The 26,514-nt window shown below is 40.0% G+C and overlaps 1 protein-coding gene and 2 pseudogenes across 1 annotated transcript; all 3 read left to right on the top strand.

Annotated features, from left to right (window-relative positions):
• Positions 1–3,842: 3,842 nt before the first annotated feature.
• On the top strand, positions 3,843–4,828 carry LOC131405795 (olfactory receptor 6E1-like; annotated as a pseudogene).
• An 8,823-nt stretch (positions 4,829–13,651) lies between these two features.
• Positions 13,652–14,629, top strand: LOC131405311 (olfactory receptor 6E1-like). The gene has a single exon (XM_058540377.1). The coding sequence runs from the start codon at positions 13,652–13,654 to the stop codon at positions 14,627–14,629; it is 978 nt and encodes a 325-aa protein (XP_058396360.1).
• Positions 14,630–24,655: 10,026 nt separating this feature from the next.
• On the top strand, positions 24,656–25,633 carry LOC131405310 (olfactory receptor 6E1-like; annotated as a pseudogene).
• The last annotated feature ends 881 nt before the right edge of the window (positions 25,634–26,514 follow it).

Genomic DNA, 26,514 nt, shown 5'->3' with positions numbered 1-26,514 from the left:
GGAGGGGAACTACTCAGAAAAGTTCTCCCATGGAAAACTCAATCTTATTTTTGCCAAGGTTGGAAAGGCATTTCAAGTAGGAAGAACAGCATATGCAAAGGCATGGAGGCCAGGGAGAACATAATAAAGGCAGTTTGGTTGGAGACTAGGTTATGTAAGAAGAATAGTGAGAGAAGAAACTGGAGCAGTAGGTGGACCCAAGACCAAAAGGATATTCCTTTACTAGGAAGCTTACATTTTACTCTGAAGGTTCTTTAGAGGCATCAAATGATTTTAGACTGGAAAATACTTTCATCTGCATTGTGTTTTTAAAAGATCACTCTAGCAGGATGTGAAGAACTAAAGCGAGAATGATATTAAAATCCAGATAAGAGAGAAAAGAGCCCAAGCCAGGGTGATGGCAGTGGGGATGGGAAAAAGAGGAAATTCACTCACAAGACATTTTTGAGGCAAAATTACAGAATTTGGCATAAGAGGGTGAAGTAGAGAAAAGAGTCCAGGGTAACTTCCTGAATTCTGCCTTGGATAATCAAGGAAATGATGATACCATTCACATAAACAGGAATACATAAGAAGGGAAAGTTTGGGCAGAAGTGGATGGGGGGAAGGGGAAGATGATACATTCATTTTTTTCATTCATCAATCATTTTATTTTTAAAAATTCACTTGGGTCAATTTTTTTAATATATAAAAAGATATATGGTGAGGAATCATGCTATCATCCCTGTCCCTATATACCCCACACTACCACGTGCAAAAAGGACCACTTCTATTGGTCTCTGCTGTATTCTTCCAGTCACTTTTAACACACTGGCTTTAAGGCATCCAGGTAGAGATCTTCAGTAGATAGTTGGATAGATAGTTCTGGAGTTCAAGAGAGATAATTGGGCTCATGAAAAATCAACTCAATAGCAAAAAATCAAATAAGCTGATTAAAAAATGGGCAAAGAGGGGCTGGCCCCTTGGCCTAGTGGTTAAAGTTTGGTGTGCTCGGCTTCAGCAGCTCAGGTTTGCAGGTTCAGATCCCAGGCGCAGACCTACACCACTTGTCAGCCATGCTATGGCGGTGACCTACACACAAAATAGGGAAATGTTGGCACAGATGTTAGCTCGGGGCTAATCTTCCTCAAGGAAAACAAGGAAGATTGGCACAGATGTTAGCTCAGGGCTAGTCTTCCTCAAGGAAAAAAAAATGGGCAAAGAACCTGAATAGACATCTTCCCAAAAAAGACATACAAATGGCCAACATGTATAGGAAAATGTGCTCAACGTCACTAATCATCAGGGAAATGCAAATCAAACCCATAATGAAATATCAGCCTCCACTTCACACCTGTTAGGATGGCTACTATAAAAAAGACAAGAAATAACAAGTATTGGTGAGGATGTGGAGAAAAGAGAACACTCGTACAATGTTGGTGGGAATGTAAATTGGTACAGCCACTATGGAAAACAGTGTGGAGTTTCCTTAAAAAATTAAAAGTAGAACTATCATATGATCCACTCCTGGGTATATATCAGAAGGAAAAAAATCAGTATCTCAAAGAGATATCTGCACTCCCATGTTCAATGTAGCCTTCCTCACAATAGCTAAGATATGGAAACAACCTAAGTGTCCATCAACAGTTGAATGGATAAAGAAAATGTGGAGGGGTGACTTCAGCATCATGGTGGAGTGAGTTGTTCCCTTCATCTCTCTCCTCTAAGTTACAACTAAATGGATATCCATTAACCAACAGAGGATTCCTTACACAGCACAACAGGACACCTGAGGAGATCCATGCAGCTACACATCTGAAGGTGGGTGGACTGGACCCCCAGGAAGCAGTGGAACTAGGGGAGCGGCCCTTCTCCCTCCCCAGTGGCAGCAATCCAGGTCGCGGATCCTCACACAGCAACAGTGTGACTGTGAGTGGAGGTGGAGGCAGCCCAGCCCACACGCGAATGCTCTCCCAGTTGGTGGGTTGTCTTTTCATTTTGTCCATAATTTCCTTTGCCTTGCAGAAGCTCTTTAGTCTGATGAATTCCCATTTATTTTTTTCTTTTGTTTCCCTTGCCCAAGTAGATATGGCATTCAAAAAGATCCTTCTAAGATGGAAATCAAAGAGTATACTGCCTATATTTTCTTCTAGGAGTTTTATGGTTTCACAACTTATCTTCAAGTCTTTAATCCATTCTGAGTTAATTTTTGTGTATGGTGAAAGATAATGGTCTATGTTCATTCTTTTGTCGATTTTTAATTTTTGAGAAATCTCCATACTGTTTTCCGTAGGAGCTGCGCCAGTTTGCATTCCCACCAGCAGTATGAGGGTTCCCTTTTCTCCACATCCTTTCCAACATTTGTTATTTTCTGTCTTGGTGATGATAGCCATTCTAACAAGTGTAAGGTGATATCTCGATGTAGTTTTAACTTGCATTTCAGGGATGCTGATTTTTAAAAAGAGATCTTGCTAAGAGTTTTAGGATTTTTGCTGCTGGGAGCACTCTAGCAGACCCAACCAGACCTCAGTCTATTTGCTAGCTCAAACTCTAGACTGTCTCAAAGATGGAGAGTCTCCCTTTAGAGAATGTTTGTGGGAAGCCATCTCCACCTTCTCATGAGAAAAAGCAAACTATCTTCAGATGGACCAACTTAAGGCTGCTTGGCACATGACTCTGCAAGGTTGCTGTCCTCTAGGAAATACTACATTAAGTGACATGTCTTCAACCTCTTGTGTGTCAAACACCACCAAATCCGTCTCTCAGACATTTGAAGTATTATTCATTCGTTCAATAAATGTTTATTAGAGCTGAATATTTAAAACATCTCTTTCTAAGGGCTGTAGAAAATACAAAGAGTAATAAAGAAATTTTTGACTCAATGAGCAACAAATGAAAAACAACTACAAAATATAATAAAAATTAAATTAAATATAATAAAATGAAGAGGGATACAGAAGAAAGATTCATTCATTCAGAAGAGAAGGCTTCATAGAAACGATATCACTTATTGAGGAGAGACTTAAAGGATAAATAGGATTTGAAAGGCTGATGATTCCAAGCTGAAAAAATACCACGTGTATAAAACATGTGCATAAAATGGATGAAGAATCAAAAAATCACAAGAAGTCTATTATTGTATCTAGAGCCCATGGGAGGATGTAATGAGAGAAGCACCTGGAAGTATCATTTGGGAACAGATGACTAAGAACCTTAAATAACAAACTCCCACTAAGAAATTTTTATTTATGCTTCTACTACTTGGATTTTTCTTGTTTTTTGATTTATGAGAGTTGTGATTTTCTCTCATAGATTTCCTTTTTCCTTTTTGTTAATCCAAATACTAGTGAAAGGCATCAAAGATTCAGGTAATCTTGAAACAGCAAAGGGTGTCTATTTTATCCAGTTTACCCCAGGGTATAGATTGGTATAGTGAATGGCTAAGTTAAGCAAACAGGTTACGACCCTCGAATATGAACTATTTATGGATGAAGACCCAATATGGGAGTAAAGATAGAAAATAAAAGGTATTAAAAGCAGTTATAATGTTAGGGGCAAAGGAATTCATTGAGGATCAGGGATAAAGGTTTAGTTAAGAAAAGTAAACAAGGATAATTTTTGGCCCTACTTAAGGCCACCCTGCAAATCACCGTTTCCTCCTCTAAGATGTAGACACAAACATGAAACCAAACATGAAACAGGTACCCCCATTTGGCTCTGCAAAATAATGCTGAGTAGTCAGTGGTGGGAAGGTGTGTCCTTCTCAGAGAAAAGAAGGACTCCTTCAGCTCAAAATGCCACTCTCATCCTTCTTGCCTTTCAGTTCCAAGTGTCCTCAGATCCCCAGAACATCACGACTCCTGATGCTGCACACCTCTGATTGGCCGTCCCCTGCACAGGTCAGAAGAGCCATGGGGAACGACACCACTGTCACCGAGTTTGTCCTGCTGGGGCTCTCAGACGCCTGTGAGCTGCAGATGCTCATCTTCCTGGGGCTCCTCCTCACCTACCTCCTCACTCTGCTGGGGAATCTCCTCATCGCGGTCATCACACTCATGGACAGGCGCCTCCACACCCCCATGTACTACGTCCTCCGCAACTTTGCTGTCCTGGAGATCTGGTTCACCTCGGTCATCTTCCCCAAGATGCTGACCGACATCCTGACGGGACACAAGACCATCTCCCTCCCAGGCTGTTTCCTACAAAGTTTCCTCTATTTCTTCCTGGGCACCACAGAGTTTTTCCTACTGGCAGTGATGTCCTTTGACAGGTATGAGGCCATATGTAATCCCTTGCATTATGCCACCAATCATGAGCAAAAGAGTCTGTGTCCAGCTGGTTCTTTCTTCGTGGATGACAGGATTCCTTCTCATGATCACTCTAAGTCTCATCATATTTCAGCAGCCATTCTGTGGTCCCAATGTCGTTAATCATTTCTTCTGTGACAGCTTTCCATTCCTGGAACTCATATGTGCAGACACAAGCCTGATAGAGCTTCTGGGTTTTGTTGTGGCCAACTTCAGCTTACGGGGCACTCTGTCTGTGACAGCCACCTGTTATGGCTACATCCTCCACACCATCCTCTGCATCCCCTCAGCCAAGGCTTTCTGAGAGGCAGAAAGCCTTCTCAACCTGCTCCTCCCACATCATTGTTGTGTCTCTCTTCTATGGAAGCTGCATCTTCATGTATATCCGCTCAGGCAAGGGTGACCAGGTGAAGAACAGAAACAAAGTGGTGGTTTTGCTCAACACCATGGTGACCCCGATGCTCAATCCTTTCATCTACACCCTGAGAAACAAACAGGTGAAGCAGGTGTTCAGGCAGCAGGTGAACAAGCTCTTCTTATAAAGTTGTGGAACCAAGAGGCTGAAGCTAGTATTCCCAGAGAAGCTAAGGGAATATCAGGCCTCTGCAAGAAATCAGCCTTTCCCACTCTGAAAAAGCTCTGATGATGTGTGTCTAGGGTGCCAGTCACTATGCAATGCAACAAAAACTTGGAAGCTGTCTGGACTCTCAAGGCATTTTTATAATTATCAGATTTGGATACTTCTGTGCATTCTGTCTGTGGATGCCTGGCTTCCCAACAGAATACAACAAGCTCTTTGAGGGCAGGGACTAGCTCTATAATTCTCTATAAGTCGCAAGCACCAATCCATTGCCATAGACCATATAAATACTCAATAAATACTTACAGATTGATTAATTGCTTTGTGTCCATTTCTCTAAAGGAAAGGAGAACAGTCCTCTGTTAGCACCATCCTCATTTCACACTTATACTCCTGTCAAAGAAATATATCATCAAGAACTCAAAAAATGACTAAGACTAATTGCTTATTTTTTTGCGTATAAGTTACTTATGCTTTTTTAGTATTAAAATTCATAGAAATTCCTCATTTGTATTGATAAAGGCTCATCCACCTACTAGTCGTGTTACTTCTCTGAGCCCAGTGTTCTCATCTCTAAAATGGGGATGACAATGCCCATTCCAAAGGATTATAATGAAAATCAATTGAGATATTCTATGTTCTGTGCAAAGTGCCTTAAATAGGAACTGGCACATAATAAGTCCTCAATAACTGTTAGTTCCTTTCCTCCATTTCTCATCCTACCTTCCCTATCTACCTGTCGAATTTCATGCCGGTTATCAACAAAAGCATTTTTTGAAGATGTTATATTCAAAACGTTATAAATCTTGTATAAAGTTAAATATTGCATTTGATCTATTGCAATTTGTTATAAAGAGGTCCACTATTGATAGAGAAAAAAATAAAGTCATATTGGTAAATGAACATATTAAATAAATAACCATATTAATTAATTAATATATTAACTCACTCCAAAATAATTATTACACAAATACCATGTTCCAGAAAATGTACTATGTGGTCTGGGAGATAATGCTTAATCTATGCCCTCGAAGAATTTAAAATCTAATTAGGAAGATAGAAAGTACACAAATAGTTATAATTCAGAGTAGAAAATGATTTGTGTAAGAAAACACCATGTTTAACTCTTCAACGACAAATTTGAAAACTAGGAAGAAATCGATAATTTCCTAGAAAAAGAGAATTTTCAAAAACCTAAGAAGAAATAGAAAACTTAATTAGACAAATTACAATAGAAGGATCTCAAAATGGGATTATATATCTACCATAAATGCAAAAAACTATGTCACCAACAGCAAAAACAAACAAAACAATTATACAAATGGCCAATAAGCACATGAAAAGATATAGAATGTCACTAACCATTAGGGAAATGCAAATCAAAACCACAATGAGATACCACTTCACACTCATCAGGATGGCTACTATAAAAAAATTTTTTTAACAGAAAATAATAAATGTTGACAAGAATGTGGAGAAATTACAATCCTTCTGCATTGTGGGACGTGTAAAATGATGCAGCCACTGTGGAAAACAGTACAGCAGTTCCTAAAATAATTAAACACAGATTTACCATGTAATCCAGTAATTCCACTTCTGGGTATATACCCAAAAGAATTGAAAGCAGGAACTCGAACAAATATTTGTATACCCGTGTTCATAACAGCATTATTCACAATAGTCAAAAATGTGGAAACAACTCAAATATCCATAGATGAATGAATAGATAAGCAAAATGTGATATATATACACACAATGGAATATTATTCAGCCTTAAAAAGGAATGAAATTCTGATAAATCCTATTCTAACATTATTCTAAGTGAAATAAGCCAGATACAAAGGGACAAATATTATATGATTCCACTTACATGAGGTGCCTAGAGTAGTCAAAATCAGGCAGACAGAAAATAGAATGTTGGTTACCAGGAGCTGGAGTTGCGGGTGGTAATGGAGAGTTAGTGTTTGATGGATACAGAGTTTCAGTTTGGGATGACGAAAAAGTTCTGGAGATGGATAACAGTGATGAATGCACAACAATGTGAATGTACTTAATGCCACTGAACTGTACACTTTAAAAAGATTAAATGGTAAATTTTATGTTATATGTATTTTACCACAATAAGAAAAATACGGATTCCAGATCAAAAACAAAACAAAACTGTGTCATCTTTGACTCCCCTTTTTCTCTTTTATCTTACAACCAACCCATCAGTAAATTCTGTGGATTAAACCTTCAAAATATACACAGAACCCTACCACTTCTTACCACCAACATCACCACCATCTTTCTCCATACCACCTAACATTTCCTCTAGGTTCTCCATCACCAACTCACCCCACATCCCTGGAGGAGGGCAGGGTTAGAAAACACAGGTAAGGGGGAGGTGGGCTTGCAGAGTTACGACAGATGAAGCCAACAACACATACCCTTTCTCCCTGAAGATTTCCTGCCTGAAACAGGCCTTAGGAGGAAGGAGGAAAGAGTACATTTTAACTTTAAATGATGTTCAGAATTTTAACAGCTACATAGGTTTGGACAATTGAGTAACCCTATTCCTTGGACTGATAGTGAATGGAGGACTTCCAAAATTATACGAGTGGCCAAAAAAATCATCTTACCTGTCCTAGATTCCATCCAAGAGTCATGGAAGAAATAGCTACATGAACAGGTTTGAGTGGACATGCAGGAAGGAGCTAGAGTGGAGAATGTATATTACAAATAAAGGGTTATTATCCATAATATACAAAGACAAACAACCCAATAGATAAATGAGCTAAGGATACGTATAGACACTTCACAGAAAAGCAAAGTCAAAGGGCCAATAAATAAGTGAAAAGATATTCAACCTTCTTAATAGCCAGGACAATTCAAATTAAAATAACAACTCTTTTTATGATTTGTGAAGTATTTTTAATTTTTTAAGGTAGTAATGGTATTATATTTACATTTTAAAGTGTACTATTATTTTAATTCTTACTGAAATATTTGCAGATGAAATGATTATGATGTCTGGCATTTGCTTCACAATAATATGGGAAAGGGAAAAAGGGGTGGTGGTCTGGGTGAAACGTGAAAGGTCATGACTTGGCTCTTGTTGAAGTTAGGTGATGACTGCGTGGAGATTCATCATACAATTTGTCCACTTTTGTACGTGTTTGAAATTTCCATAATAAAAAATGAAAATACAAAGATAACAGAAATACTTCAAATGAAGGTAATGTGGCTATGACACTGGGTAGTACCCATGGCAATGCAACAAAATATGTTACAGATGTTGCACAGGCAAAACCTGATAGGTTTTGAAGAGATAAAATGATTGGAGGAAAAAAACATAATTAAAGGAGATCCTATGTCCACTCACCTCTTTCAAAAATGTCCCTGCCCACAGCCAGGATTGTCCCAGAACTTCAAGGGAAGGGTCAAACAAAGAAAGGCCAGGTTTTCCATGTGGGAACCACCACTGAACCCACTTACAGTTGTCACACAGGGATTCTGCTGTCTGTACTTTCCTGCCTTGTCTTCTCTTAGCCATTGCTCTGCTACCTCTAAGTTGCCATTTTGTGGCAGAGCTGGTGTTCTTCTCTTTGCCTGGAACTCCCCCAACCAGTCACCTTGATAACTCCTACTCTGCCTTCAAGTCTGAGCTGCAATAACCCTTCCTCACATGTGCCGTTCTTAGCCATCCATCTAAGGTAGATCTCACCTGGTTTTCTGAAACATGCAGTACCGTGCCTTCATTTCCCTCATAATGTCTTGTTATGACATATTTATTCACGCTTGTTCCTCTTCCTGAGTTTGAGCATGACAAAAAGACTAATTTTCCACCTCAGGTTCTTTTTCTTTTAGATGAGGGGCTGTTAACCCAGAAACAATGATTTACATAGAAGGATAAAACCATGAGCAAGTTTTACGTCCTCCTTGACTCTCTCAAGACCCAGTGGAGAAGAAAAGGAAGGATCCTTAGTCCCACAGGGGAGTGGAAGTTTAAATCCTCATGATGCAGGGCCGGCCCGGTGGCATAGTGGTTAAGTTCTCATGCTCCGCTTCAGATCCCGGGCACGGACCTACACACCGCACATCAAGCCATGCTGTGGTGGCATCCCATATACAAAATAGAAGAATACTGGCACAGACGTTACCTCAGGAACAATCTTCCTCAAGCAAAAAGAGGAAGATTGGTAACAGATGTTAGCTCAGGGCCAATCTTCCTCACCAAAAAATTCTCACAATGCCTGACAGGGGCCCATGGGTGGGTGATTCCTACCTGAGAGCTGCAGAGCCCTTTCTCGTCTGGCCAGAGAAGGAATATAATTTCTATAAGCAGATCCCAGAAACCAGTATGTGTCATGTACACTCCTCACCTTCAGCTGTCCAGCTATCTGGGCCTCCTTCTTGTAGGTCATTGGTGTAGTCATGACTCTTACCAGGTCTAAGGTGACAACACAAATAGTTCATACAAGATGACCAGGTGTTTAAGGAGTGGGTTGCCAACTCTAGCCATCCTACCACTTCAAGGATAGACAGACTCTCAGAGGAGGGGCACCCTAGTCAAATTAACTCGCTAATCCATTTAACACAGAGAGTTGAAAGCCAGTCACTCATTTGCCTTATCGAATACATCACTGGCTCCTAAAATCATACCACTTACTGCAGTCACGTTATATCAGCCAGTTTTATCTGGTCTAGGAAATGGTTTGGTGACCAAAGAAAGAAAGTAGGATTACAAAGTAGTTTTGGCTTGAATGGGCCAACGACCAAGATGGGGACTGCCCCAAGGTCCTCTTACAAAGATTCCCCCAATGGAGAATAAGTTCCATGGAGACCAGGGACCATGTCTGTTTCCTTCACCACTCACAGGCATACTGCAGCACCTAGCACGTAGCAGATGCTCAATAAACATGTATGGAATGAATAATTAATTAATTAAAGGTTCTTCACACTCCACCTCTTGCTTCACAAATTTATATAACTCCATCAGGAACAGCTTCCCTTATCCTTCAGTCTGGTTCAGGATCTACTGTGAGCTCTCCTTCAGAACATTAGATACAACAGTAATTCATTATTTGTGTGATTGTTTAATGTCTGTCTGCCCCATAAGAATGCCTGTGTATCTCTGGCATCTAGAGCAGCACTTATACAATAAACACTCAACAAAAATTTGTTGAATGCAGGGGGCCAGCCCAGTGGTATAGTGGCTAAGTTCACGCGCTCTGCTTCAGCGGCCCAGAGATCGCAGGTTCGGATCCTGTGCACAGACATACACACCACTCATCAAGCCATGCTGTGGCAGGCATCCCACATATAAAATAGAGGAAGATGGGCACGGATGTTACCTCAGGGCCAATCTTCCTCAGCAAAAAGAGGAGGATTGGCAGCAGATGCTAGTTGAGGGCTAATCTTCCTCACACACAAAAAAATTGTTGAATGTTTTAATAACTATGCTTTTTTTGTTACAATTAAACTTCATTAGAAGTTTCTGAGCTTCTTCTCGGAAGTAAACTTTCAATCCCAGAGCTGAAGAAAGTAAGAGGTAAGGGTCCTTCCCAGGTTCCTTTTACCACTGATGATAATGAGTCTCAGGGGAAGCACAGCTCCACCCAGCAAGAGAAGAATCAGAATCTCTAGATTGGTTAAGTTTGAGCTGTGTACGCTTGTGTATCTCTCAGTTTCCGTGGACACCAAACAGAACCCCAAGCTGACCAGGCCTGATGCCAGCTACACAGAGACAAGGAGTCTGCCGTGAATAGTTTACCCCGGAATCCTCTATGGGCACCAGGTCCCTGGAAGGGCAGGTACTGTTAACCAGAAGCCTCTTAAGCCCAACTAAAGATGAGTCATATGAATCTGCATCAATTGTTGTCTGTCTCCGCCTTAGTATAGGAGGGATGGAAGAATAACTAATTAGGTTTCTATATCCATTTCCTCAGGAAACCGGTCCAGCAGTGACACTGTGGTGGAGCTTCCTGAGAAACTGGTGAACCCAGGAGTTCTGGGGAACATCCAGAGATAGCTCATTTCTGAGGAGATCTGGGGATGTGTCGGTGACAACAGAGTCAGGGAGCATTTCTGAAGGGAGACTGCTTGGTAGAAAACATGGTGGTTTGGTGATGCACACAGAAAAAGTCGACGAGGACCTGCCTATGTCCGTGACCTGCAGACCATGTTACAGCTCTGGAGATTCCTTCATTTTGAATCTCTGGTGAGTACCCCAAGAAGTGTAGTCTTCCAGCAACCTTGCAGAGCCAGGAGCTTCCCGTGAAAACCAGAGTCTCCATCATAACTGCCTTGAAGACAAGCGAGCACTTCACCTAGAAGCTAGTGAGGTAACTCGCATTGGTGCAATTTCTGGAATGGGGGAAGGAGAATCTGATTCCTCTGGAAACTCTGCCTAGAAGCCTGTCATCTGTTTTCATGTGTCCAGTGGCAGGCTATGGCACAGCTGACTTCTTTGATTTTATTCAACATTCCCAATGTTCTGACTCACGTCCAGCTGATGCGTCACAGAATCTCTAAGGCTTTCTCTCACCATTTTCATGGACACCCATGTGTTTCCCCTTTGTCTCTCCTGGAACGTGCTACCCAACTCTTAACCCAAATGGGCTCACTGTGCTGGCTTCTTTTATGATTTCAAATTTAAGGTGTTGTATAAGCAATAATAAAAACAACAAAAAGAAGAAACAAAAATCACCTACAATCCTCCCATCCTTTTATGGCAATGATGTTCATTTTTTCATGTTTTCATCTAGTCCTTATCCATATGTTTTACACAACGACATGTAGTGTGTTACTGTTTCTCTGATTTCAAACTTACCACGGTTCCTAGTTCCTGCTCCTGTGTGGATAGAGTCAGCTGTTTCCTACAGAAACTTGCCTTAATCTGTCATTTCTATAAAGAACAGCAAGTGACAAAATTGCCTAGTTCCATATCCAGATCTCTAAGGACAATATTAAGCAATGTAAATCTACAAATAACAATCATTTAAAACAAGGTATATTCTCTAAAAGTGAAATTGAACCAGGCCGGCCTGGTGGCACAGTGATTAAGTTTGCACACTCCGCTTCAGCGGCCTGGGGTTTGCAGGTTCGGATCCCAGCGGGGACCAATGCACCACTGGTCAAGCCACAGCTTTTCAAGACATGCTATGGCGGCATCCCATATAAAGTAGAGGAAGATGGGCATGGATGTTAGCTCAGGACCTGACTTCCTCAGCAAAAAAGAGGAGGATTGGCAACAGAGGTTAGCTCAGGGCTAAGCTTCCTCACAAAAAAAAAAAAAAAATGGAAATTGAAACAATGAACAATGCTGAATATCAGATTTATCATTATTTTTATTGTTATTACAGAGGAGATTCTCTCAAAGTATTAAGCATGATACCTAATCTACAAATGCACGCTCTCTCCCCCCTCTATATATCAATTTCATAACACAAGCATTCCTCCAAAAATATCAGCCAAAAAATATATTAACAAAAAGTTTATAAATGCAAAATCACTTTATTACAGCAAGAATCTTTTGACAAGTGAAAAAAAGTTTGCATTAACATGACAAAAATGTGTTATAGTAACATGTGGGAAAATACATAACATATGAACATGGCTATATAAACCAATCAACACTAAATAAGAATACAATAGAGATCAATTAAAATCTTAAGTTGTCTCTGTGCAGCTACAGGTGATTCTTTTTATTCCGTTTCTCTGTATTTCCTAAACTTTTCATGATGAGATGATAATATTTTTTAAACTTTTTCTTTAAATACACATTGCTCTAAATCCCAGTATCTTTTCTTCAATTTTGCTCCTACTTATTATATTCCTACTTGAGTTTCAGCCACAACAGAAGAAATAAAAATAGCTAACATTATGTGACTGCTTGTTCTGTGGCCAGCCATGTGCTAAGTGTTGCATTATGCATTTAAGTTCTAGGAGAACTTTTTACATAGTTACTGTTATTATTCCCAAAGAGAAAGCAGAGTTTTGGTGAAGTTAGAGAACCAGCCCCAGAAAAGTTAGCAAATGTTGGAGCTCAGGTGCAACCACAGTCTCTGTAATTTAAATGCCTTCTGTAACAAGCTCAAGAGTAAATATTCCATCAATGCTTTCAATAAAACTCTGTGATCCATTGGATACAGGATTTGCAGAGGGAAATTTTGGGGTTTTTTTTGTTGCTGACGAAGATTAGCCCTGAGCTAACATCCATCGCCAATCCTACTCTTTTTGCTGAGGAATTTGGCCCTGAGCTAACATCTGTGCCCATCTTTCTCCACTTTACATGTGGGATGCCTGCCACAGCATGGCTTGATAGGCGATGCGTAGGTCCATGCCCGGGATCTGAACCCGTGAACCCCAGGCCAGAGAAGCAGAGCACAGAAACTTAACCACTACGCCACCAGGCCAGCCCCAACACGGGGAGATATTTTAATGGACTTCGGAGACCCCTTACAACATTTGGACAAATATGGGAAAAGATGTCATGTGATCTAACGGAAAAGAATGAAAGGGATTTAATACAGTTTCCTAACAGAAACAAAGAGATGTGGAAAAAGATTTGGTAAAGGCAAAACATTTCCCAAAGAATCCCAGAATATTGACTTAAACTGGGTCAAATTATGTGACCTGATGCTAACTCAGTAAGGGATCTGGACAACCAGACTGAAGAGGGAAAGAAAGGGACTAGTAGGTCAAAGAAAAAAAAAGAATTCCTTCAGCTCAAAATGCCACATTCACTCCTCTTTCTTTCAGTTCCGAGTGTCCTCAGATCCCCAGAACATCACAGCTCCTGATGCTGTACACCTCTGATTGGCCATCCCCAGCACAGGTCAGAGGAGCCATGGGGAACCACACCACTGTCACCGAGTTTGTCCTGCTGGGGCTCTCAGATGCCTGTGAGCTGCAAATGCTCATCTTCCTGGGGCTCCTCCTCACCTACCTCCTCACTCTACTGGGGAATCTCCTCATCGTGGTCATCACTCTCATGGACAGGCGCCTCCACACCCCCATGTACTACTTCCTCCGCAACTTTGCTGTCCTGGAGATCTGGTTAACCTCAGTCATCTTCCCCAAGATGCTGACCAACATCCTGACGGGACACAAGACCATCTCCCTAGCAGGTTGCTTCCTCCAGTTTTTCCTCTATTTTTTACTGGGCACCACCGAGTTCCTCCTCCTGGCAGTGATGTCCTTTGACAGGTATGTGGCCATATGTAATCCCTTGCGTTATGCCACCATCATGAGCAAAAGGGTCTGTTTCCAGCTAGTTCTTTCTTCATGGATGGCAGGATTCCTTCTCATCATTGTTCCAAGTCTCATCACATTTCAGCAGCCGTTCTGTGGCCCCAATGTCATTAATCATTTCTTCTGTGACAACTTTCCACTCCTGGAACTCATATGTGCAGACACAAGTCTGATAGAGCTGCTGGATTTTATTGAGGCCAATTTCAGCTTACTAGGCACTCTGTTGGTGACGGCCACCTGCTACAGCCACATCCTCCACACCATCTTGCGAATCCCCTCAGCCAAGGAGAGGCAGAAAGCCTTCTCAACCTGTTCATCTCACATCATTGTTATTTCTATCTTCTATGGCAGCTGCATTTTTATGTATTTCCGGTCAGGCAAAGGTGACCAGCGGGAGGACAGGAACAAACTGGTGGCCTTGCTCAGCACCATGGCAACCCCGATGCTCAACCCTTTCATCTACACCCTGAGGAACAAACAGGTGAAGCAGGTGTTTAGGGAGCAAATGAGCAAGCTCCTCTCGTAACGATGAGCTAGCCCTGAGAGAGGGGGAAAGTTGTCTTCTTGCCTGAACCTCTGCAAACGCAGCTCCTGTCCTGATCTCCATGAAATATCCAGTCCTAGAGTGTTTTAGCTTGTGCTCTAACCTACAGTGGTTTCTTACGTGTATCATTATTGGCTCATGAAGTCTTGTCAGAGAATGCAGAAAACTCAGTAGACCTCTACTATGTCTGGTATGTCTTAATGTTTCTGACCCTAGCCTATATCTGAGTTCCTTAATCTTGACTCATTTTTAAGTTATAATAATAAACTTAGCATACCTTCTTCACTGGAACCTTTCAAAATTTATAAAAATATCCTCAACAAGAATATATTTATGGTAGACTTTAGAAATATTATATGTATAAAAAATTAATCAGGCAGACTAGCCAAGACACGTTAAACAAAAAATAAAAAGTATCAGATATTAAAACATTAAGTCAAGGGGCCGGCGCAGTGGCGCAAGTGGTTAAGTGTGCGTGCTCCGCTGCGGCGGCCCAGGGTTCGCCGGTTCAGATCCGGGGCGCGCGCCAACGCACCATTTGTCAAGCCATGCTGTGGCGGCGTCCCATATAAAGTGGAGGAAGATGGGACCGGATGTTAGCACAGGGCCAGTCTTCCTCAAAAAAAAAAAAATTGTAAGTCAAGAACTAATAAACAGAACAAAGGAACTGGGTGGATAGTCTGGGAAGATAACGCAGTACAGATAAGAATCTAATAGATGATTAAAGTAGATTTTCTAATCAGTAAAAAAAGAAAGTCAATTCAATACATGATGCCAATACTATCGACTAACTAACACAGAAGCCTGCCTGTCAAAGAGATTGGGACTAACACTTGGTTGGTTATTGGGGACCAGGAGGTTGTTAAAGCAGAAGATCAATTTAAAAGTGATACACGCATTAAATATTTATTTGAAATTAAAACCTATAAACAAATACGTATTCACTAACCTGTAAACATCCTTTTCTTTGAAAATGAATGTGATGATTGTTGTAGTCTTTCTTGTTTAAGCCACATTCATAACATAGCCTCTATAATTTCCAGGATTTGTTTCAGTAGTACAAAAATTTTAAAGATGCTTGAGAAACTGTCAGCAGAATTCTAGAATTTTCACTTGTTTGTTTGTTTGCCAATCTTCACAGTTCTTGCCCACACCTAATTCAACAAAATTTTTTCATTATCTGGCTTCATGGAATCTATTGAAAGGAATCAAATTAATTTTCACAGAAACAGCTTTGTTTTTACACTCATATTTCATTGGTTTATGTTTATTTACTTAAAATATGTAATTACAATAACAAGTCCAATTATCAAATCGAGGTTTGGAAACTAACCATTGATTCTTGGTACAACCTAACTGGTGGGAACGAAACTCTGTAGGCTTGCTACAGAATCCTGCTAGCTACAAAACCAGTAGCTATAAGGCATGCTGTGGACATCAATAATTTTGAGAAGCAATATAACACAGAGATTGAGAACAGCTACTGGAAGCCTACTACCTAGATTCAGATCCCAGCTACCTATTAGCTATTTGATCCTGAGCAAGGAATACTTGTTTGTATCTCGGTCATATATATGGAGATAATAATAGTACCTACCTCATAGAATTCTTTACACATTAATGCATTAATATGTGTTAGAATACTCAGTATAGGGCTTGGAATAGGGTAAGTATCATATTCAGTGCCAGGTATTATATTTTACTGAAGGAATAAGTTGAATAAATGAAGGTAAATTAAGAGATGTTAGATCTCTTGGAGAAAAAGTCGTTAGATCCTCACCTCATATCTTAAACTGAAGTAAATTCAGAATGAATTAAATAGATTAATATAAACCATGGAAACATAAAAAAGAAAATTTAGGTAAAAATTATCTTATTAAAGATTTTTAAATGGAGGAAAGGTACAAATAAATCTATAAATTTAGCTATGTAAAATTTTCAGCCTTCATGTCAGGAAAAAAAAACATAAATTATGTAATTGCCATATGTACTTTCTGCTTGCCTGGCATCCATTCCCCATTCTTAAAGTAATAGGACCTTGATTTTTCTCAGGAAAGTCCCTTCCCATTCTCAGTTCATGTAGCTAGGATGGTGCTGACTTCATCCCCAACCAACCAGAACATGGCCATGGTTATTGGCTCAGGGATGGTCCACATGACTAAAATCAGGGCAGTGAGACCAAATGAGTCTCAATTCAGAGATATTTATGGGAACTGATGGAAGGGAGACTCTTTCTCTCTGCTGGACTTGAAGCTGGGAGAAGGTAGGAAAAAAAAATAAGACACAAATTACCAATACCAGGAATGAAAGAGTGGACACTGCTATGGATTCTCTAGGCACTAAACGGTAATAAGGGAGCATCATGAACAAATCTAGGTCAGTATATTTGACAACTTAGATGAAATGGATAAATTTCTTGAAAGACACAAACTACCAAAGCTCACCCAAAATAAAATAGATAACTTCAATAGCCCCATATCTTTTAAAGAAATTTCTTTTGCAGTTAAAAACTTCCAAAAAGGAAAACTATAGGCCCAGATGGCTTCACTGGTTAATTCTACTAATTATTTAAGGAAGAGATAAGACCAGTGCTACACCAACTCTCTCAGAAAACAGAAGAGGAAGAAACATCTCCCAAATGAACATATGAGGCCAGCATTACCCTGATACCAACATCAGATAAAGATATTACAAAAAAAGAAAATTAAAAATATCCCTTGGGAACATAAGTGAAAAACTTCTTAACAAAATTTAGCAAATTATTTCCAATGATATAGCAAAAAGATCATGACCAAATGGAGGTTATCCCACACATACAAGATTGATTCAACATCCAAAAATCAATCACATGTAATTCACCATATTAACAGAATAAAGTACTAAAGCCATCTGATCATCTCAATATGCGCAGGAAAAGCATTTGACAAGATTCAATATCCTTTCATGATTTAAAAAAAAAAAAAACTAGGCCCAACCCTCTGGCCAAGTAGTTCAAGTCCGTGCACTCCACTTCAGCAGCTCAGGTTCGCAGGTTCAGATCCTGGGCGTGGACCTATTCCACTCACTAGCCATGCTGTGGTGGTGTCCCATATATAAAGTAGTGAAAGATTGGCACAGATGTTATCTCAGGGCTAATCTTCCTCAGGAACAAAAAAACTCTTAGCAAACTAGGATACAAGAGAATTTCCTCAAGCTGATAAAAAGTACTTATGAAGAACATACAGTACGCATCATACTAAATGGTGAAAGACTGAATACTTTCCCCATGAGATTAGCAACAAGGCTTTTACAGCTTCTATTCAACACTGTACTGAAGGATCGTAGCCAATGCAATAGGTAAGAAGAAGGAATAAAAGGCATGCAGTTTTTATCATGAAATGATGTTAAATTTGGTGTATTACATGTATTGATTTGTAGATGTTGAACTATCCTTGCATCCCTAGAATAAATCCCACTTGATCCCAGTGTATGATCCTTTTAATGTGATGTTGAATTCAGTTAGCTAATATTTTATTCATAATTTTTGTCTATGTTCATCAAGGATATTGGTCTGTAATTTTCATTTCTTGTGGTGTCCTTTTCTGGCTTTGGTATCAGGGTCTTTCTGGCCTCATAAAATGAGTTTGGAAGTGTTCCTGCCCCTTCTCTTTTTTGGAAGCGTTTGAGAAAGATTGATATTCACTCTTTTTTAACAGTTTGGTAGAATTCACAGTGAAGCCAACTAGTCCTGGGCTTTTCTTTGTTGGGAGGTTTTTGATTACTGATTCAATGACCTTACTAGTAATTGGTCTGTTCAGCTGGGTATAGAAGGAATGTACCTACACATAATAAAGGCCATATATGACAAGCCCACAACTAACATTATATTCAACAGTGAAAAATTGAAATCTTTTCCTCTAAGATCAGGAAGAAGACAAGGATGCCCACTGTCACCACTTTTATTCAACATAGTACTGGAAGTCCTTTCTCTTGCCAGAAAAAATTAGGCAAGAAAAAGAAATAAAAGGCATCCAAATATGAAAGGAAGAAGTAAAATTGTCTCTATTTGCAGAAGACATATATATAGTAAATAATAAAGACTCTGCCAAAAACTGTTAGAACTAAGAAATGAATTTATTAAAGTTGCAGGATGAAAAATCAACATACAAAAATCAGTTGAATTTCTATACACTAACAATGAACTATCAGAAAGAGAAATTAAGAAAACAATGCCATTTACAATAGCATCAAAAATGCTATATGCCTAAATGAAATATTAGGGATAAATTTAACCAAGGAGGTGAAAGACCTGTACACTGAAAACAATAAGACATTGATGAAAGAAATGGAAGACACAAAAAAATGGAAAGAAATTCTGCGTTCTTGGATTAGAAGAACCAGTATTGTTAAAATGTCCGTACTATCCAAAGCAATATACAGATTCAATGCAATCTCTACCAAAATTCCAATGGCAATTTTCATGGAAATAGAAAAAACAATCCACGATTTGTATGGAACCACAAAAGGCCTCAAATAGCCAAAGCAATCTTGAGAAAGAAGAACAAAGCTGGAGGCATCACATTTCCAGATTTCAAATTATATTACAAAGCTATTGTAATCAACAGTATGACATCAGCATAAAGACAGACACATGGATCAACAGAACAGAACAGAATAGAGACCAGAAATAAACTCATGTGTATATGGTCAATTAGTTTTCAACAGTGGGCCCAAGAATGTACAATGGAGGAAAGGATAGTCTCTTCAATAAATGGTGTTGGGAAAACTGGACAGTCATATGCAAAAGAATGAAAATGGACCCCTATCTTACATGAATCACAAAAAGACAACTCAAAATGGGTTAAGGACTTGAGCATTAGACCTAAAACTGTAAAGCTCCTAGAACAAAACAACAGGGAGTAAGCTCCTTGACATTGGCCTTGGCAATGATTTTTTGGATATGACACCAAAAGCAAAGGCAACAAAAATAAACAAGTGGGACTGCATCAAACTAAAAACTTTCTGCATATGAAAGAAAACAATTGACAAAATGAAAAGGCAACCTATGGAATGGGAGAAAATGTTTGCAAACCACATATTTGATAACGGGTCAATATCCGATATATACAAAGAACTTATACAACTTAATAGCAAAAAAACAAACAACCCAAGTAAAACATAGGCAAAGGACCTGAATAGACATTTTTCCAAAGCAGACATACAAATGGCCAACAGGCACATGGAAAGGTGCTCAACATCATCAGTCATCAGGGAAATGCAAATCAAAATCACAATGAGAAATCACCTCACACCTATTAGGATGGCTATTATAAAAAAGACAAGAGAGAAAAAAATTCTGGGAAGGATGTGGAGAAAAGCGAACCCTGTGCACTATTGCTTGGAATGTAAACTGGTACAATTACTAGGAAAAACAGCATAGAGTTTCCTCAAGAAATTAAAAGTGGAACTACCACATGACCCAGCAATCCCACTTCTAGGTATACCTGAAGGAAACAAAATGACTATCTCAAAGAGATATTTGCACTCCCATATTTATTGCAGCATTACGCAGATTAGCAAAGATATGGAAACAACTTAAGTGTCCATTGACAGATGAATGGATAAAGAAAATGTGTTACATAAAGAATGGAATATTATTCAGCCTTTAAAAGGAAGGAATTCCTGCCATTTGCAAAACATGGATGAACCTAGAAGGCATTGTGCTAAGTGAAATAAGCCAGACAGAGAAAGACAAATACTGTAAGGTATCACTTCTATGTGGAATCCAAACAAACAGAAAAAAGTTGAACTGATAGAAAGAGAGAGTAGAATGGTGGTTGCCAAGGGCTGAGGGGTGGAGAAAATGGGGGAGATGTTGAACAAAGGATACAAACTTCTGGCTATAAGATGAATAACTTCTGAGAACCTAACGTACAGCATGGTGTTTGTAGTTAATAATAATGTATTGTATCTGTGAAATTTGCTAAGCAAGTAGATCTTAAGCACTCTCACTACACAGACACACAAAATGGTAACTATGTGAGGTGATGGATGTGCTAACTTCATTGTAGTAATCATTTCACAATGTATAATTATATCAAATCATCACATTGATGATTTTTCAAATCATCTTTAAATATATACCATTTTATTTGTCAATTTTATCTCAATAAAGCTGGGAAAAAAATTAATCCCAACTTTTTCCTTTCCTTCCTTTTTGTCCCTTCCCCCAGGACCCCATCTTCTACCATTGCCCAGCCCCTGTGAGGGTCAGAATAGGATTAGCCAAGGTTCCATATTGCTTCTCATGTTTCATTACATTCCTGTAACAGGACTGCCTAATATTAGACAAGAGATCCAATTTAAGAGGCATAATTAGATTTGTTACCTTAACTAAAAGTAACTTAGTCTTGATCTCAATAAACAACAGAAACTTTTGTTCACAAAGTTGTAGTAAGTTAACAGCCAAGAGAGTTGGGAAGAGGCTGAGTGAGGCTCATTATACTAATTCTCTGGGGATCCCAAACCCCATCAAACTTGGAAGACCAGTAGATCCCTTAGGAAAACAAATAATCTGCAACCCAAGTCTTTCAGCCCTCATGTCACCTCCACAAAGAGATGTGCTTATTCCAGGAGTAGTTCACCCACTGTCTCTTAGAGCCACACCGTCCACAGAAGAAATATCACCTCACAGAGACTGGGCCAATGTGAGGATGTAATATAAGTCTTTATCAGTCAAAATCAACTCATTTAGGCAAGAGGAGGATGAAGGAGGATTGCACCAAATGACAACTGTACTCTTCCAAGGCTTTCTCCAGGATGAGCTTGCTGAAAACGGAAGATTTTGAAACATTCTGGACTTATCAGATCCTGTGAGCTAAATGATGACAAAGTCCAAGGAAATCACTCTCTTACCCAAGGAACGCCACTGACCAATCAGGGAGCTTTGGAAAAGGATAGGTGTTTTTAGAGAATGCCATCAAATTCATGACAGATAGAAATCTCACACCCGTAGTTTAAGATCTGCATTTACATCCCATAGACAATATTGCAACCTCAAGAAATAGCCATGAGAGCCAGGTAGCATCTGCAATCCTGTGAGTAGTGTATTTGGAATGGCCTGATTGGGACTTCCCCAGAGGGCTGCTAGACACCTGGCCCTGGACCTGTGGGGTAATCTCCACCTGGCACTACCCAGGATGGCAGAGCAGCAGTGGCTTCCTCAAACCCTACTCTTCCTGACACTTGTTTTTTATATTCCTTTATAAGATGTGGCACGTCAAGCACAGGCACTGACTCTCATCGGTAACTTTAGCCCCACCATCCAGGTCCATTCTAGGCAAGTCAATGGTTATCCAGTCAGAGCCATTATGTTACTCACTTGCATCGAGGAACGTTGCCTGTCCCACTTTGTGCTCTGTATAACCGTCCCCTTGGAAAACCCAAAGTTCTGAACAACATCGAGTCTGAGTGAAACTCTAAATGCTTTTCCTTATAAGTAGAAGACTTCCCCTTCCTTCTAAGTGTACTAGAACTATCCAGAAGACTATGCACTTCTAGCCATGGAAAGACAAACTGTCAGGATACCAAGGAGAGTTTCTCACAAAGTCTTTTCAGTTTCTCTGTGCTAAGTTGATGATTCAGTATGAACCCAGAGCTTTCTCCTCCCCTCTCACTCACATAAATCTCTACCTCATCTTAGTCTCTATTCCCATATTTCTCCCAGTGTGTCCCATCCAGGACTTCGCCTAAATAATACACATTCTATTAGCTCCTGATGATGTTTCTGGGTGTCACATTCATGCTGGATTCTGCTTCTGTTCTGGAAAGAGCTGGGTAAGTTCCAGGGCCACCTGGGCTCAATTTGAACCAAATGATTAGGCTGTAGAGACTTCCTTTTCAAAATACTGATGAATCGAGACAACATTGAGCCTAGAAATAACCTGTGGGGAATAGCTCTAGTTACATCCTCAGAGGCTAATGGATTATTTTGTGTTGTCTAATAACTGTCAACAAATGTTAGATATAATAGTAGTTTGTGGAATGACTTTGAATAGTGTAGCCTGTGCTCAAAAGAAGGCAAACCATAAAAAAAGGAAAATTTATACAGTTCACTATTTCATCTTCCCTGATACCCCTCAGCATCTCCTTCATCTCAAGTAACTACACAGGGTCCCATTCTTATTCTCCAGCGACTGGCAAATAATTCTTGCTATAGCTCTGTCTGATAATTAAGGTAGTAGTTGACAACACTTAAGGAAGGAAACTTCCAGGGATGCTGATTTTTTTTTGGTGAGGAAGACTATCCCTGAGCTAACACCCGCTGCCAATCTTCCTCCTTTTGCTGAGGAAGATTGACCCTGAGCTAACTTCTGTGCCCATGTTCCTCTATTTTATGTATGGAATGCCTGTCACAGGATGGCTTGATGAGGGGTGCATAATTCTGCCCTCAGGATCTGAAGCCTCGAACCCAGGGCTGCCGAAACAGAGAGCAAACTTAACCACTACCACACTGGGCTGTCCCCCAGGGATGCTGATTTCTAAAGAGAGATCTTTTTAAGAGTTTTGGGTTTTTTGCTGCTGGGAGCACTCTAGCATACCTAACCAGATCTGTCTATTTACTAGCTCAAACTCTAGACCGTCTCGAAGATGGAGAGTCTCCCTTTGGAGAATGTTTGTGGGAAGCCATCTCCACCTTCTCACGAGGAAAAGCAAACTCTCTTCAGATGGACCAACTTAAGGCTACTTGGCATATGACTCTGCAAGGTTGCTGTCCCCTAGGAAATACTACGTTAAGTGACATGTACTCAACCTTTTGTGTGTCAAACACCACCAAATCCATGTCTCAGACATTTGAGGTATTATTCACTCATGCAATAAATGTTTATTAGAGCTGAGTATTTTTAAAAAACTTGTTCCAAGAGTTGTTGAAAATACAAAGAGTAATAAAGAAATTTTTGACTCAATGAGCAACAAATGAAAAACTATAAAATATAATAAAAATTAAATGAAATATAATAAAATGAAGAGGGATATAATATAAATAAATATATTTATATATAATATATAAATAAATATACTTATATATTATATATTTATAAATATTTTTGTATATATATAAATATTAATATAATATAATGAAGATGAATGAGGAAAGACTCATTCACTCAGAAGAGAAGGCTTCATAGAAATGATAGCATTTATTGAGGAGAGACTTAAAGGATAAATAGGATCTGAAAGGCTGATGATTCCAAGCTGAAAAAATACCACATGAATAAAATGGATAAAGAATTAAAAATCTCAAGGAGTCTATTATTGTATCTAGAGCCCTTGGGAGGATGTAATAAGAGGAGAACCTGGAAATATCATTTGGGAACAGATCATTAAGAACCTTGAATACCAAACTCCCACTAAGAAATTTTTATTTATGCATCTATTACTTGGATTTTTCACTTTTTGATTTATGAGAGTTGTACTTTTATCTCATAGGTTTCCTTTTTCCTTTTTATTAATCCAAATACTAGTGAAAGGCATCAAAGATTCAGGTAATCTAAACAACAAAGAACATCTATTTTATCCAGTTCACCCCAGGATATGGATTGGTGTAGTGAATGGCTAAGTTAAGCAAAAATGTTACAACCCTTATATAAACTATTTATGGATGAAGACCCAATGTGGGAGTAAAGATAAAAACAAAAGGTATTGAAAGTGGTTATAATGTTAGGGGCAAAAGAATGTGTTGAGGAATCAGGAATAAAAGTTTACTTAAGGAAATTAAGCAAGGATAATACTTGGCCTTACTTAGGCCACCATGCAAATCATCACTTTCTCTTCTAACACATAGACACATCAAGACCAAACATGGGACGGGTACCCCCGGGGGCTCTGCAAAATAAATCTGAGTAGTCAGTGGTGAGAAGATGTGTCCTTCTCTGAGAAAACAAGGACTCCTAAGCTCAAAATGCCACACTCATCCCTCTTTCTTTCGGTTCCAAGTGTCCTCAGATCACCAGAACATCACAGCTCCTGATGCTGCACACCTCTGATGGGCCATCCCCAGCAGAGGTCAGAAGAGCCATGGGGAACCACACCACCATCACCGAGTTTGTCCTGCTGGGGCTCTCAGATGCCTGTGAGCTGCAGATGCTCATCTTCCTGGGGCTCCTCCTCACCTACCTCCCTGTTCTACTGGGGATTCTCCTCATTGTGCTCATCACCCTTGTGGACAGGTGCCTCCACACCCCCATGTACTACTTCCTCCACAACTTTGCTGTCCTGGAGATCTGGTTAACTTCAGTCATCTTCCCCAAGATGCTGACCAACATTCTGACAGAACACAAGACCATCTCCCTAGCAGGTTGCTTTTTGCAGTTTTTCCTCTATTTCTTCCTGGGCACCACAGAGTTCCTCCTACTGGCAGTGATGTCCTTTGACAGGTACACGGCCATATGTAACCTCTTGCATTGTGCCACCATCATGAGCAAAAGAGTCTGTGTCCAGCTGGTTCTTTCTTCATGGATGGCAAGATTCCTTCTCATGATCACTCTAAGTTTCATTGTATTTCAGCAGCTGTTCTGTGGCCCCAATATCGTTAATCATTTCTTCTGTGACAGCTTTCCACTCCTGGAACTCATATGTGCAGACACAAGCCTGATAGAGCTTCTGGGTTTTATTATGGCCAACTTCAGCCTACTGGGCACTCTGTCTGTGACAGCCATCTGTTATGGCCACATCCTCCACACCATCTTGCTAATCCCCTCAGCCAATGAAAGGCAGAAAGCCTCCTCAACCTCCTCCTCCCACATCATTGTTGCGTCTCTCTTCTGTGGAAGCTGCATCTTCATGTATATCTGGTAGGGCAAGGGTGACCAGGGGGAAGACAGAAACAAGGTGGTGGCCTTGCTCAACACCGTGGTGACTCCAATTCTCAACCCCTTCATCTACACCCTGAGGAATAAACACGTGAAGCAGGTGTTCAGGCAGCATGTGAACAAGCTCTTCTTATAAAACCATGGAACCAAGAGGCTGAAGCTAGTATTCCCAGACAAGCTAAGGGAATATCAGGCCCCTGCAGTGAATCAAGCCTTTCCCATTCAGAGAAAGCTCTGATGACATGTTTCTGGGGTGCCAGTCACTATGCAACGCAGTACAAACTCAGAAGCAGACTGGACCCTCAAGACATTTTTATTAATTATCAGATTTGAATATTTCTGTGCATTCTATCTGTGTCTGCCTGGCTTCCCAACAGAATACAACAAGCACTTTGAGGGCAGGGACTAGCTCTGTAATTCACCATTAGCCTCAAGCACCAATCCATTGTCATAGACCATATAAATACTCAGTAAGTACTTGCAGACTGATTGATTGCTTTGTGTCTGTTTCTCCAGAGGAGAGGTGAGTAGTCCTCTGTTAGCATCGTCTTCGTTTCACACACTCCTGTCACAGAAATGTGTCAGCAAAAACTCAAAAAATGACTAAGGCTAATTGCTTATTATTTTGCATATAACATACTTATACCTTTTTAGTATTAATATTCATAGAAATTCCTCATTCCTATTAAAAAGGCTCTTCCATCTACTACTTGGTTACTTCTCTGAGCCCCAGTTTTCTTTTTTTTTTTGTGAGGAAGATCAGCCCGGAGCTAACATCCATGCCAATCCTCCTCTTTTTGCTGAGGAAGACTGGCCCTGAGCTAACATCTGTGCCCATCTTCCTCCACTTTATGTGGGACGCCGCCACAGCATGGTCTGACAAGTGGTGCATCAGCGCGCGCCAGAGATCCGAACCCTGGCCGGCAGCAGCAGAGGGCGTGCACTTAACCACTACACTATGGGGCCGCCCCGAGCCCCAGTTTTCTCATCTGTAAATTGGGGATGAAAATGCCCATT

Source organism: Diceros bicornis, chromosome 5 (assembly GCF_020826845.1).
Source record: "Diceros bicornis minor isolate mBicDic1 chromosome 5, mDicBic1.mat.cur, whole genome shotgun sequence".
NCBI lineage: Eukaryota > Metazoa > Chordata > Mammalia > Perissodactyla > Rhinocerotidae > Diceros > Diceros bicornis.
This window is presented reverse-complemented; position numbering and strand designations above follow the sequence as displayed.